This window comes from Podarcis gaigeae, assembly GCF_964106915.1.
Source record: "Podarcis gaigeae genome assembly, chromosome: 3".
In the NCBI taxonomy this organism is placed as follows: domain Eukaryota; kingdom Metazoa; phylum Chordata; class Lepidosauria; order Squamata; family Lacertidae; genus Podarcis; species Podarcis gaigeae.
The window spans coordinates 105,922,796-105,938,110 of record NC_139680.1 but is presented as its reverse complement, the minus strand read 5'-3'; the positions used below and the strand labels follow the sequence as shown (position 1 = coordinate 105,938,110).

Genomic DNA, 15,315 nt, shown 5'->3' with positions numbered 1-15,315 from the left:
CACTCTGATAAGAAACCTGCGTTGACAATGTAGGGCTGTTTTATTTAGCAGAGGTTTGTACATAAGGTAATTAACAACCAACAACAACAAAAAAACCCACAACTCCCCAAATCTCAACTCTATTCCCCTATTACCCTCACCAGTCTTAGGTTGTAATCCTATACCCACTTACTTGGGGGTAAGCCCAATTGAACTCAGTAGGACTTACTTCTGAGTTGACACGTATAAGATTGCACTGTAAAATATTTTAGACTTTAAGTGAAATAAACCTTCTCCTTTGGGTATCTTTAGTGGTTACGGAATGGTATTGTGTGAGAGACTGTGAAGAGTTCTGATGTTGTAAGTGGATGGGCAATTTGTTTTAGCAGTAATGTAGGGAAGGAGCTGAAGGGGAATGACTTCCAGAGTGCGGGAGGGGGACCTCTTCAGTAAACCAAAATGCCACTAGCAGTCCCTGTAGTAGAAAAAGTTTTAAACTACTCATTTGACTATTCTGCGGTAGCTAGATTCCTGCTTTTAATGTATCTCTCTGAAATACATTTTGTATTTCATAAGAAGCCAAATGCCATGTATAAACGAGTTTAATTGTACAAAAACAATTATATGACATTTAATATTGTTGGAAGTAACATCTGTTGTACAACCTCAGCCTCTTTGTCTAAAAAAAAAAGTTTTGTGGTAGAACTTCTGTTGAAAGTGTTTGTAAAAATTTCTGAGTGAGTGACTTGGAAATGGGTCCTTCTTAAACCGTCATGTAAGTTTAAGACAAAAATACAACCTCGAGTTAAAAACTCTGTCTCCAGTTATGTGGCTATACTACTTTGCATTTTTCTAAATAACATCCCTGGAATTTTACACCATTCTGAAAAGCATACTGGAATTTTCCAGTCAAGTTTATTTTGGTTTACTTCTGAAACAAGAGGGAAAAAAGAAAGCTATTTCTTCCAAAGCAATTAAAATTAGTACAAGCATAAGATCCAGTGAACCAAATTAGCAGAACCCCTGTGCAACAGAGCTTCACCCTCTCCTTCTCAGTGCACTTCCAAGGGGTGATCAGGAGCAGAGTGCTGGGGGAGGAGGGGGGAGAGAAGAAGGAATTGTTCCATCTAACACTCCAAAATTCTTGCACTGATGGAAGTCACCTTAAATTCCTCCCTCACTTGGCTTGCAATATGTATAATGCACTGTCAAGCATGGAAGTTACCATGTTGTGGTCAAAAGCAGCCAGACTATAGCCATGTCCGGATTTTGTTAAAGACACAGGCGATGCGCTTATAAGCCACACATCTACTCTCAAAAAAGGCAGACATTTTTGCACCCCTGTGTTTTACCGCGTCAGCACTGCAGCACACAAAATAAGGCACCAGGCCCCTTTCTGCCAGCACAATGCCACAGCCTGCCTTGAGCCCCACCCTATTGTGGCAAAATGGTCCCATGTAAGCACCAAGGACTGCCACCAACTCCTTTATCGGGCATGCTAAATCGGCTCCTGGTCGGCAACTTACTTTCCTAGAAGGCTATTTTGAGAAGGTAGGGGTGAACCTGCACCACATCCCTACTAAAGCTGCCTGCCAGCAAGCCCTGTTTACACTAACCACATCTTCTCCAGACCTCTTTTAAGGAATTAAGGAATTAATTTAAGGAATTAAGCATCCCTTAAAGGCCTAGATTTGGCCAAAGGCCTTCTCATTTAGAGACCCTTGCTACATACCTTTGGGGCCCACTGGAGGTATGGAAGCTAAGGCAATTCTGATGGCTGAGCTCTGGGCTCACCAAAACTCAGCTGCTCCAGATCCATATGGTTCAAAGCAGAAGCTCCAAACTGCTTCATGCACACTTGCTGAATGCTGCTAACTTCTTTCAAAACCTCCTGTTACCTTCTTATACTTGCATATGAATGCATCTGTTTTGCCAAGGCTAACTTCCAAGGATTCCACCAGCACCAGTGAGCCAAAAGTCATCCTTTTATCGCTGGTGTCTTCTCTCTCTGCCTCTTGAGTTGATAGGGGAACAGTTGTGGGGGCAATGCTCTTTCCTTTGGTGTTGCTGACTAACATCATGGCACTTTGTTTGCAAGGACTTGCAGGGGTGCAGTTCTCAGTACCTAGACTGCTGGCAATGTCACCAGAGAGGCGCTTGTAGAGCTCTTGACTAAGTAGCAGCACAACAATCCCTCCACCACAAAGTACCCTGAAAGAGAACAACCGGAGGATAGTTATTAATATCCTTGTGCAGTTACAATATTTATTAATTCAGCAGAAGACTTTTCCGTGTACAGAGGCTAACAATACAGCAGTCATGACAAATCTTAGAGATGTTTATTCTAAAATCACTCATGGCCTTTTAAAAGCAACTGAGGACTACTGGAAACATGATTTTTATCTCCCGGTTTTAAATTCTCAACTTCATCTAGTAGGTAACATGGCCACGTTGAAATGTGACTTTCCTTTGTTTAGCCTGCAATACCATTAGCCAGATCCCAATCTGCAGTAGCAGTTCTTCTGCCTCAGATATCAGAACGCACATACCTCTCAATTTCTTGAAAAACGTCCGGCAGTAAGGTCATGTCTTTTGTTATTTTGAACTTCTTTCCAAAGGGGATGTCCGCAAGAACAACGTCAATGCTTTCCGACTGAAATGGCAACGCTACGAGATATTTAGATATTTAAGCATGTGAAATGCTCAGCCATTATTCTCCTTTGTATATAATAATAACTCTAATTAGGGACTAACATCTGACTACAAGGCATCACAAAGTATTTGATGCAGTCATACATCATCGTTTCAATTACAATAAAGGAAATCTAAAGCAATAAATTGATTTGTATAGTACTGCAGATACCCTTGCCAGCTCTTACCTGTCACAGAAGCTTTCAGTAACCTGATTTTATCCACTAGGCCTGCAGCTTTAATATTAGTGTAGGCTCCTTCTAATTGTGAATCACTTATGTCAGTCCCTAAATAATGCACATTCTGAAGAGAAAAAACAAACATTTACATTAGTTTTTTTTTTAATCCCCATAAATTATCAAAATAATCACTGAGAATTAGGCATACTAACACCACCAACTGCAGAATCACAAGCTAGAAGGAATCAGTAGTTTGTATTAGCATGAACGCCTAAGCTAAAAGTCAACATATTTTCTAGAGAGAAATTTTGGAACTTAATTTTCAGCCCCGCTGCTGCATATTAGAGGTTCATTATTTACAGATTTGGCCACAAGATGCCATCTGTGGCCAGACATCACACTTGCTGTTATGATGCAGCTTACAGGCCATTCGGTCGCTGCTTCTAGGAGTATTGTTCCTAGCCCACATGTAGGATCCAGTACAAATGCACCAGGCTGTGGAGAAAAAAAGAAAGAAAAGCAAACACAACACTATTCCATCTGTCAAGACATTAGGAAATCTGTCTTCTGGTACAAAGATCTTATCTACCAAATTAAAGGAAGCAAGAAAGAAAGACTGAGCTTTACATGGTTAGGCTCCTCTGGTTAATGCTGTGGTCATTTAGAATAAACCACAAGAACAGACATGGAATACAGACGATGCTGTTGTGTTAACAAAGATGTGGGAAGCATGGATTGAAGTCCTGCCTTAGTTGCAGGATCAGTGGTCCACCTTGGGCAACTGACTATATCTGAACCCCATGCCCCTGTCTGTGAAATTGCTCTATAATTCTCATATATTGATAGCATCAATAGCAAGGGAATGGCAAAGCATTCTGCATAGTTGGGGCACTGTGTGAAATTAGTAACAATGGAGCTACTGCAGTTGAAAGGCATGTTGTAAACTCATGTAGCCCAATCTAAAAACATGCTTAAATGTATCTGACCCAATAATACTTGTATCTCGTTGCCTGTGGGGCACTGATGAATTATTTTCCATATGTTCATTAATAGTTCCTTTTCAGCAATCCTTACAACAATGGCTTAGGGCAGGGCTGGCAAACTGGTGGCCCTCCAGCAGCTGAGGAACTCCCAACTCCCATCAGCCCAGCCAGCATGGCCAATAGAGAGGGAAGGTGGTGTTGGGAGCCCAGAAACATCTGGAGCTTCATGGGTTCCCCGCTGCTGGTTTAGTGTATTAATTATGATTCCCATGATGCACCTGGGGCTGGAGCCAAGCAGAAACAGCTCCAAACACAGCAACATTTTTTGCGTGTTCAGTCAGAAATTAAGAAGAAGAAGAAGAGGAGGAGGAGTTTGGATTTGATATCCCGCCTTTCACTCCCTTTAAGGAGTCTCAAAGCGGCTAACATTCTCCTTTCCCTTCCTCCCCCACAACAAACACTCTGTGAGGTGAGTGGAGCTGAGAGACTTCAAAGAAGTGTGACTGGCCCAAGGTCACCCAGCAGCTGCATGTGGAGGAGCAGGGAAGCGAACCTGGTTCCCCAGATTATGAGACTACCGCTCTTAACCACTACACCACACTGGCTCAAGTCTGCTTGAGTTCATTGGGGCTTACTCCCAAGTAAACAGGACTCTGACTGCCACCTTAGCCACTTCACGATACTACACAAGGTCTCGCTTGTATTTAAAATACTTCCAGTGGCAAGATTCTGGTTACTGAGAGTTGCTCAGTAACCACAGAGCAACTAAAACTCTGCTTGGCTGATTACCTTGATTTCAGCAAGGGATGCCATAGCCCAAGCAACGGTAGATCGCAACCCAGCTATTTTGATATACGATCTGCTTGCCAAGGGAAGTCTGCAAACAAAACACCATATTAAAATGTATCTCTCTCTCACACACAGAATTCTAATATACTCAAACTCTAAAACTGCTATTGTTATTCCTAATAGATAAGAAGTTTTTATCCCCGAATCTTCAAATTTGTGAATAAGCTGGTGGCAAATCTTGTTTAAGATACAGAGACAAATGACAATGAGATATATTGTTGTTAAGTACTTAGGGCTAGAACAGATGGGGAGATAGCCCAGGAGAACCCGTGGAAAATTGTCTAGATAAACAGATATACACACATGGGTACAGAGGAAGGAATATAACTTTGCAAACAGTGGGACCAAAAGTCCATGATGAAATGCAAAATACAGCAGTCACTGGTCACATTTAAACATCCCAGAACATTCTGGAGCTGACCTCACAAGTCACCATACTTTAATTCAGAAGTCTTTTGAACTGAAATTGGAAAGATCTTTTCCACTAAAGTAATTGTCTCCCTTCTTATTGTCAGCAAGCACAACAGTTCCATCACAGTGACTGCTGCTGTACCAGCCTGTTCTTATCTTTTATACATCTAATCTGGGCTCTGCAGAGAAATGCAACAAACTCACTGTTACTCCTTGCGTTTCATGGCAGTTTGGTCCTACTGCTTAGAATTTCGGCACTCTGCACCAGTATATATGTATATTATTTTAATCCATCAGCCAACTGAGAATAACAGTCCACAGATCTGATTTAAGGGGGCAGTAATTCATAAAGCCTCATGCCAAAATTAAAATGTCAAGTTTTTAAGGTGCCATGGGACTCTTTGTTGATTATATACAACAGGGAATCATAGTAACCCCTCAGAAATTTACTTCAATTAAACATGTCCTTTTGGACTATGAACTGTAGTTTTTAATGCAGTATTTACCTGAAAACAGGAATCCCAATCACAGAGTAAATGTCATTTAGATGCACAAAGATCTGAAAGGCAATGGAATCTTACAATGAAAAGTTACTTGCATTTTCAGTTTTAGCCGATTTGAATAGATATATTCAAATGTCCTATCTCAATGATATTTTCAATGGTATTTTTAAAAAAAATTAAACTAGCAAGCAATCTGATTCTCATACAAAAGTTATTATACTGGGGACAATCTGTATCAAATAGGTACACCTTGTGGGCAAAGGCAATCCCTGGAATCGTCAGATTTGCACAGAAGTTGCAGCTGTGCAGATCTGAGGTTGCACCATGGTGCATCTCTGCCAGTGCATATATTTATACTGGTGCTGAGGATTGAAGAATAGAGGAAGAATTGTGGAGAAGAACCCAATGCAGTGCTGAACTCCTCATTTGTTTCTGCCTGCCCGAGAGTGGCATTAACTGTTTCACAGCACTACACCATCCATGGAAGTTTAGCAAAGGGTTTTGACAGAAAGTCTGCAGGGCTGGGCTGTAAATTCTATAAGGAAAATATATACGAAAAATGTAAAAATAAGGAACTGCCATAAGCATGAACTATCAAGGTATCAGTTTTATAGTTTAAAATTTGCCTTTTTTCCTTTAATCTTGATTCTCTTCACAGGCTTCCTTTATTGTTGCATTTCGTTTAAACGTCTGAGATTAAAGCATCTTCACAGATTTGCCCTCTTCCATATCTAATTTCTTTGCTTTCTTTCAAATCTCCTTCTTGGCTCCTGAGTACTAAAATTCTGATTAAATCACCACTCCCTTGTGCAACTTCTTGCCTATGAGATTTCACTACTCCTTTGCAGACCTTTATGTATGTTACTCCCCTTTTAGATATCCAGCTAGCATGCTCTTTATCCTGCTTTGAAGTTATTTAAAAACTCATTATCTTTGCTCTTTTGTCTTTGCTTATTGTTAGGTGAATTACAGAATAAGACTAATTTTAAAACAACTCAGGATGTTGCTGACCAGAAACATTTATTAGGGATGAGGGCAATGATAGTCCAGTAACATCCCTGCTTTTAAAAGGAATCAAAGGGGTTAATCTCACCCAGGTGGCAAAAGTTTCCCCTTTTAGAGTGCGGTGCTGCAGGTACAGATCTGTGCATTAATTCTAGTATATTTTAAGTGAATTTATAAAATATAAAATTTGGACGGGGCTGCCATTCATAAATCAGAGAATCTCATAACTGCCAATTGGTTGGAGGTCTTCAGCCATTAATCCAGAGACTGGTTATTGCAGAACCACTGTGTTCTATTAGTACCTTGCTGTGTTAAAAACCTCTTAAGGTACCTGGATCTTTCCATTGTCGGAGACAGCATACTGGTTTGGAAGGACACATTGGTTTGATTCCCAAAGCCTAATCTCAAAGGGACTTTGAGAGGAACCTCAGTGTACAAAGAAGTTCAACTCAGTCAGATCAAGACCTTTATCTGAGGACCAAGAATCCACAGAGATTACCCACATTTCAATGTATTAATTTTGTTACCTCTATGTCAGGATTTCTCAAATCTGCTTTCCATCCAAAATTCTTCAAAAGAGCTGTTCCAATTATCCTCCCCATCTCCTGAAAAGACAAATCAGCAATGAGTGAGACCTGAGCATGCGGCATGACAAATTGCTCCTGAAACTTGAAATGGCCAGGAAGAAAAGAAGATGGGTTAGACTGAGATCAGTGGAAGCTAACCTGGTGCCTTCCATATCTTGTTATGTTAGAAACAGTTCCCATCACCCTTGACCATGGTGGCTGGGGCCAAAAGATCTTGCAGTCTCAACCAATGCATGCTTTCTTTGAAGCAACTCCCGATAAGTTCTATGTAGCGTAGTCCACATTAAGGACGGAAATCTTGAAATGACACAATCCATAATTACTTGGAGGAAGCAATTATTTCATGGAATATTCTTCCAAACTGAAGACATTTTTGAAAAAGAGTTCAAAGAATGGAATTAATTGCTTCTTCCACGCTCTCATCAACATCTACTAAGAGCGTTCTACTTTACAAGACAAGACGTTATTTTTGCTTGATAACCAAACCTTCCGAATAGCAGTCTTGAAATTTATCTCGAGTATGGACAATCAAGCGTAATTCAGCACTCCACACACACACACACACACACACACACACACACACACACACACCCCTTTGCCAATTAATAGGAATTCCAAAAGATGGTACAGAAGACAGTCTGTAAAGCTCAGCTTGCTTTTAAAAATATTATTTAGGATGCAGAATGCTAATGATTCCTATACAGCCCACTCAAGCAGTGCTATTTTTTCCTTATGCGTCTGCCATTCAGAAAACTTAATGACTACTGATTATGCATAACGAAGAAATAAACTCTCAGCCGCCTGCATAATAATCTGGGCTGGCAGCACACAATCAAGAACATTTAACTATTTCATTAGCAGCCTGATGCTGTATGCTGGGATTGTGTTAAAAGCAGCTGCATGCATCTTGTTTGTAGATAAGAACATAAGAATAGCTCTGCTGGATTCTGACCAGAGGCCCATCTAGTCCCACATCCTGTTCTCACAGTGGCCAAACAAATGCCCACAAACCTGAGCAGTAAATATTTTTGCAAGGGCTCCACTACAGCGGCAGGAAACTCTGAAGCTGAAGCAACTGCTGCTCTCGCCAGATTTCTCTTGAGTAAGTTCAGGAGTCTTTTCCAAAAATGATCTGTCCAAAGACAAGCCGTTGCTGTTATGAACCTTGGCGGCGTTACAGCTCTGTTGGTTTTCTATTTGAGTTTCATCAGAAACTGTCTCCGATATTAGTTCTCTCTTCTGTTTTTTATTTTGGATGCTGTCCTCCTCTTCCAGCTTCCGTTTCTGGGAGTCTGGACGTTCCTCACACCTGTCTTCTTCTTTCACCTCCTGGCAATGAAGACTTCTCCAAAGAGTAACCATATCCAGCCAGTGCCTGGGAGTCTCATTTACAAGTTTTTGAATGTCATGAATTACTCTGCCTGAAAGAAATGAAGAATCTAAACTCATGTAACCTTTAACACATAAATAGCACATAACAATAAACTGTATATTTTGAAGTATTAGAATATATTCCAAAGACTGTTTTCTTAGGGGGTGTGGGAATGCAATACTTTTCTCTCCCAGGACACATGCTTCCTCCCCATCTTATCTAATCCGCCAGACTTTGCCTAGCAAGCCACTTTCCTCCTTCCTGGGCCTGGTATACTAAGACCTAAGAAGCAAACCTAAGAACCAGAAAGCCACTAAGCTGCCTTAATCAGCTGGAGAGCTTGTGTTCAAGACAAACATTCAAGCAAGCTTAGATTGCAATTCTACACCCAAATACACAGGAATAAGTCCCATTGAAATTCTGTGTGACTTCCTTTGGGGTAAACATAGCTAGGACTGTGCTATTATTTTTAAGTAGGTGTTAAACTTGTATGAAGCCTATGGTTATGTTTTAGCTATTCAGAGAACCAATGAATGTTTTCATTCTTGCTTTTGACTAAAATAATAAGGGCTTTCTTACTTCTTAATTAAGCAAATAACACTGAAAGCTATCAAATCACTGTTTTCTGTTTTCAAAAAAGGGGATCTATTCCTCAAACACCAGCTGCATGGGATCCTGGAGATGTGTCAAGGTGTGATGATGATGGTATACTAGTTCATACACCTTGATGAACATACAGCTCAGACGCTAGAATCCCACATGTATGCCTGTGTAGATCTAATGCTCCCATGTGGTTGCCTAAATGTTCATGAGCAATAGGAGCTAAACAAGCAAGGTAAAAGGAAAGGAGGCTTACACTTCCCTAGACCAGAGTTTTCCAAACCATGTGTCACAGCATGTTAGTGTGTCAGCTGCAGTGTGCAGGTGTGTTGTGTGAACTCTCCCTGCACTGCTCCCGGGGCTGGAAAGAAGGGCTTAGTTTAACCTCCCGTTTGCTAGTAAAACTGAATTACTGTGTTGCAAAATGATAAATGTCTAAAAAGCGTGCCACCGGCAGGAAACGTTTGGAAAGCTCTGCCCTAGACCTTCAACACAATTTTTATTCAAAATGGGGTTGAAAGGGAGAGGGGAGCAGGGACTTGCTATGATAGGCCCCTTTCAATTTCCCTATTTATTAAATAACCTAGACAGCATCTTAAAAAGCAGAGACATCACCTTGCCGACAAAGGTCCTTATAGTTAAAGCTATGGTTTTCCCAGTAGTGATGTATGGAAGTAAAAGCTGGACCATAAAGAAAGCTGATCGTCAAAGAATTGATGCTTTTGAATTATGGTGCTGGAGGAGCTCTTGAGAGTCCCATGGACTGCAAGAAGATCAAACCTATCCATTCTTAAGGAAATCAGTCCTGAGTGCTCACTGGAAGGACAGATCCTGAAGCTGAGGCTCCAATACCTTGGCCACACCATGAGAAGAGAAGACTCCCTGGAAAAGACCCTGATGTTGGGAAAGATGGAGGGCACAAGGAGAAGGGGACGACAGAGGATGAGATAGTTGAACTGTGTTCTCGAAGCTACCAGCATGAGTTTGACCAAACTGCGGGAGGCAGTGGAAGACAGGAGTACCTGGTGTGCTCTGGTCTATTGGGTCACGAAGAGTCGGACACGACTAAACGACTAAACAACAACAACAATTTATTGAATACGCATCTCGTCCTTATTCCAACAAGCGCCGAGCAGCATCTTAAATTTTACAACAACCCACTTAGGTAAGTGAGGTCTTGAGATAGTGTCCACCTATCCAAGTACACCAAATGAGGAGCATAGCCAGAGAGATGTCTTGGCTAGAGAGTTAGTTCCTTTGGGGCCCTCTGCAGCTTGCATGCTGAAGACAGAGGAAGCCCCTGGCGGCTCCTTCCTCCCACCTCCTGCAGCTGCTGCGATGGCCATGTTGCCTGTGAGCTGGCTCAGTATCATATCTGCCTACCGTGTTGCAACAGCAGCAGCCAAGAACCTGAGCTCCCAGTGAAGCACACTTAGAAAGCCCCTCTAGATGATGCCCCCCAAGAATCCTCACCCAAGATCCAGCATACGCCAAGGACCTGTCTGACCTCAATGATCTGCTTAAGAGAACCCTCAGGAGCCAGAATATGGGTCTGTGGTGCTGATGGCTGTGATGGTGCCATCAGCACCACCAGCAACCTGTAACTTGCCTTGTAACGTGCTGTTCACTTGGGATGAATAGCAGCTGAAGCTGGGCGAGCACCTGAAATGCAAGCTGTATCTGCCCAACAAATGTACACTCTGGGTTTGTCCCACCGCTTTCCCCCAGGAAGACACAAGGTTACCACTGAATTGGACCAAACGGCAATTAGGTTTGCCATTTGGTCCAATTCGGTGGTAAAAAGTGTGTTTAAAGAAGAGGGTAAAGTAGAGCATGGAAGAGCAGAACAACCGAAAACGTGCATTTTTTGGGGGACAGGCCTTAGATGAAAAACAGTCCTGGTCCACAAAATTCACTGAACAGACAGATTTAGCAGTTTTTATTATTGCTTGTTGTGTTTACTTTCTCGGTTATAACCTACCCCGAGGTCTACAGATAAAGGGCAAGGTGCAAGCTGTGAAAAATAAATAGCTGAGCAGGAATTTGAACGACCGCTTACCACATTGAACCCCAAAGCTACTCAGCACTGACTCCTTTTAACAAAGAGGCAGGAAGGTTATAGGGTAGCCTTTCTCGCTGTGGAAGGTTACAGGAGATAGGCCTGCACCAGGCGAACCCACAAGACTACAGTAAAAAAAATATATTACCTTTATTTCTAGAGATGGAAAGTGGAGGATATTTATTCAGCAGCAAAAACAACCGCTCTGCAGACTTCAGCTCTTTCAGCATACTCAGCTCTGCGCTGGTGGTGAAGAAGACTTTTCCTGATACATATTCCACCTTGACAGAGAATGTACACTGATTATATAGTAAATCTGAAAATAGCATTGCCCATAAATGATTTGTTTATTATGATTTAGCTAGCTGATTTATACCCTGCTCTTCTACTTTAGTCCTCAAAGCAGCTCACAACACTAACAAAATGGGCTGAAGCCACATGGGATTTGAAAATGGGATTTGAAACCACAGTGGACCTTTGCTTAGCCTTGCAAATGTGCCAGCCGTTTTATTGTTACACTGCTAGGATGAAGTCCCAGTCCCAGTTATGATCGGGATGCAGACATTGGGTGGACTGGCACCTTACACTTTCCCAGGGAAGTTTGCCTGGAGCTTTCATTATACACCTTTAGGCGCCTGGCAAAAACATTCCTTTTTAACCAGGCCTTTGGTTGATCTAATTGATACACTATGCCAGGAGTCAGCAAACTTTTTCAGCAGGGAGCTGGTCCACCCTCCCTCGGACCTTGTGGGGGGCTGGACTATATTTTGGGGAAAAAATAACGAATTCCTATGCCCCACAAATAACCCAGAGATGCATTTTAAATAAATAAAAGGACACTTTCTACTCATGTCAAAACATGCTGATTCCCAGACCGCCTGCGGGCCGGATTAAGAAGGCGACTGGGCCGAATCCAGCCCCCGGACCTTAGTTTGCCGACCCATGTCCTATGCCCTTTTAAAATGTGTTTTTTTGTGGGGGCGGGAGCTATTGGGTTGTTTTTGTTTTTAATTATGTATTTTGTGGTTTTATACCTTGATTTTATTCTGTGAACCTCACTGAGATCCCCAGGTATAGGGCGGTATATAAATTAATAAATAATAATAATAATAATAATAATAATAATAATAATTACTACACTTAACGCACACCCAGAATGCACGCGACTGTTCCCAAAGGATCACAGCAGGAACCACAGTTGCCCCTCACAGAGCTAGAATCCCCAGCACCCTTAAACTACAGTTCCCAGGATTCTTCTGTGGTTTGGGGTGCGCGGAGAACTAGCCATGTGCTTTCAATGCGTCCTCAACACTGTTTTGTGGGCAACGCCCCACTGACCACGGAGGGTATGGGGAGCTCTCCCTTCTGAGCAAACAGGCAGAGAGGCTCCAGAAGGGAGAGACCATGCACACGGCCGGATTTGATGAGGCCCTAAGCTACTGAAGGTAATGGGCCCTTTATATGTCCAGCTGTCCTTTGTCAACAACAAATTGTCGCTGTTTTTTGTGTTGAATATATGCTATATGGTAATTTATGGACCTAATAGGTATCTGAAGCCATTTGCGCAAAGCAAAATATGTATTTTATCAAAGTAATTGTTGAACTGAAAAACAGTTAAGAAGTACAGTGGTACCTCGGGTTAAGTACTTAATTCGTTCCAGAGGTCCGTACTTAACCTGAAACTGTTCTTAACCTGAAGCACCACTTTAGCTAATGGGGCCTCCTCCTGCTGCCACGCCGCAGGAGCACGATTTCTGCACTCATCCTGAAGCAAAGTTCTTAACCTGAAGCACTATTTCTGGGTTAGCGGAGTCTGTAACCTGAAGCGAATGTAACCTGAAGCGTATGTAACCTGAGGTACCACTGTATATTAATAGTGAAATACAATTAAGAACAAGTATATTAATACAGTGGACGCTCGGGTTGCAAACGTGATCCGTGCGGGATGCACGTTCGCAACCCGCAGCGGCCATCTGTGCACACGCGGGTTGCGATCTGGCGCTTCTGTGCATGCACAAAGCACAATTTAGCGCTTCTGTGCATGTGTGACTGCCGAAGCCCAGAAGTAACCCGTTCTGGTACTTCCGGATTTCGGTGGATGTGTAACCCGAAAAAACGCAACCTGAAGTGGCTGTAACCTGAGGTATGACTGTAGTGAAATAATTACTAAACTCTAACTTAAAATGATGTAGGTTTTATTTTATTTGCTTTTTATCTTATATTTTGGAAATGTACATCTAGTTTTTTTACCTTTACATTTTTTTGCCCCCCCCCCCAAGAGAGTGGGGCCACGAGCCATATCTTGTTTAGTTTATATGTCAATCCGGCACTGGCCGTGCAGACGAAGCAACCTAACCCCGGGTCAGCTCGCTCGTCTGCACCGCCTTTGCGAAGTGACAAAGGGAGCGTGTTTAGCCACCCACCCTCCTCTCCGCCGGCAAGGAGGCGGAGCGAGGCTGTCGGTCCAAAGGGATTCGCCGGACCTTCCTCGCGGTCCGGCCGGAGGGCCTCACCTGCGCGGCGTCCAGCCGAGTCCGCACCTCCCTCAGCAGGAAAGGCTCCATCCCGCGGCCCGCCGTGCAGAAATACCGCGCGGGGAGGCCGGCGCGGCAGCAGGGCCCTTTCGGCGGAGGCTGCCCGCCCTCGTCAGCCATCGCGGCCCCGCCGAGAGCCCGCCTTCTTCCGCCCAGGCGCCGGGAGCCGTTTGCCTCCTACAGGCCAGAGGCGAGGAAGGCCGCCGGGGTGCTCCTTTGCCGCGCCGCTTCCTCGGGGGAAGGGGGGAGAAGTCCCCGCCTTGTTTGGTTTCAGGCGTCGACCTTCGCATCCCTTCCCAGAGGAGGCGGTGGCTCCGCCATGTTTTCCCCTCTGGGGGGGGAAGGAGCCTTGGCCGCCCTTCACTTTGAATTAGGGTCCCCCGAGGGTCATCTAACCCAACCCCCGCCGATGCAGGAATCTCGGCTGAGAGCATCCTTGACAGATGGCCAGCCAAGCTCTGCTTGAAACCCCCCAAGGAAGGAGAGTCCGCAAGCTCCCGAGGGAGTCAAAGCAGCTCTTACAGTCAGAAAGTTCTTCTCGATGTTGGGTCGGAACCTCTTTTCTTGTAGCTTGAAGCCATGAGTTCGAGTTCTACCCTCCAGAGCAGGAGAAAAGAAGCTTGTTCCCTCTTCCAGGGGATATTTGAAGATGACTATCATATCTCCTCTCAGTCTCCTCTTTTGAAAGCTCCTTCATAAGGCTGGGTTTCCAGACCCTTGATCATCTCAGTTGCCCTCCTCTGCACATGTCCCAGCTTTTCAATAGCCTTATTAAATTTGGGCGCCCAGAACAGGACACAATATTTCAGGTGTGGCCTGATCAAAGCAGAATCGATGGGGACTATGGCGTCCCTTGATCTATACCCACCACTATTCGCTTCTTTGGGGCTAATTTTTTTAAAAGAGCTTTAGGAAGTGCAGCCTTTATTTATCTGTTTGCTGCATTTATATCCCACCGTTTTTCTCCAAGCAGCTCAGGGCAGAAAACATGGTTTTCTTAATCCTCGTTTAATCCTCCCCCACAAACCTGTGAGGTAGGTTAGGCTGAGAGGCAGCAGCTGGCCTCCAAAGTTCACCCAGTGAGCCTAGTAGTCCAGTTAGGATTTGAACCCTGGTCATAGTCCACTCTAACCACTGTGCCATGCTGCCATCCTATGCATGCCTACGCAGAAGTCCTGCTGAGTTCAATAGAGTTTAATACAGAACTGAAAGACACTGCCAGCTGCTGGGGTGGCTAGCCTAGTACTGTACTGGTTCAGAAAGGTTTTGTGCTGCACTTAAAAGTCATGATTTCCCCCAAAGGATCTTGGGAGATGTAGTTTATTAAGGGAGCCAAAAGTTGTTAGGAGACCTGGTTCCCCTCACAGAGCTACAATTTTTAGGGGGGTTTAACAGCCAATCCCTCTTCCCAGGGAACTCTGGAAATTGTAGATCTGAGTATTCATACTGATTAAAATTATTTGGAGGACCAGTTATTCCTGAATAATAAAAAGGATCAAGAAAGCATAAACAATAACCCACAGGTATTGGATAGTCAGGCTGATTGATTCTCTAGTTGCAGAG

At 43.5% G+C, this 15,315-nt stretch overlaps 1 protein-coding gene across 3 annotated transcripts; it reads right to left on the bottom strand.

Moving 5' to 3' along the window:
• Nucleotides 1–21: 21 nt before the first annotated feature.
• On the bottom strand, nt 22–14,418 carry THUMPD2 (THUMP domain 2 tRNA and snRNA guanosine methyltransferase). Of its 3 annotated transcripts, none has more exons than XM_083733502.1 (10): nt 14,275–14,418; nt 11,367–11,499; nt 8,199–8,608; nt 7,128–7,205; nt 5,599–5,651; nt 4,622–4,709; nt 3,273–3,344; nt 2,859–2,973; nt 2,529–2,646; nt 22–2,190 (listed from the first exon to the last, which is right to left on the bottom strand). In XM_083733502.1, the coding sequence occupies exons 1-10, from the start codon at nt 14,410–14,412 to the stop codon at nt 1,851–1,853; spliced, it is 1,545 nt and encodes a 514-aa protein (XP_083589628.1). In that variant the 5' UTR covers nt 14,413–14,418; the 3' UTR covers nt 22–1,850. The 3 variants fall into 3 exon arrangements, with proteins under 3 accessions (XP_083589628.1, XP_083589627.1, XP_083589629.1); XM_083733501.1 differs by lacking the exon at nt 14,275–14,418 and adding an exon at nt 13,732–14,257; XM_083733503.1 differs by lacking the exon at nt 14,275–14,418 and adding an exon at nt 13,642–13,723.
• Nucleotides 14,419–15,315: the final 897 nt, after the last annotated feature.

Excerpts from the sequence above, each read along its gene's own strand:
- THUMPD2 (XM_083733501.1), bottom strand. The coding sequence starts at position 13,872 with ATGGCTGACGAGGGCGGGCAGCCTCCGCCGAAAGGGCCCTGCTGCCGC. Across the intron at positions 8,609-11,366 it reads TTCCATCTCTAGAAATAAAG|GCAGAGTAATTCATGACATT; the intron begins GTAATATATTTT and ends CATTTCTTTCAG. Across the intron at positions 2,974-3,272 it reads AAGCAGCGACCGAATGGCCT|AATGTGCATTATTTAGGGAC; the intron begins GTAAGCTGCATC and ends TTTTCTCTTCAG.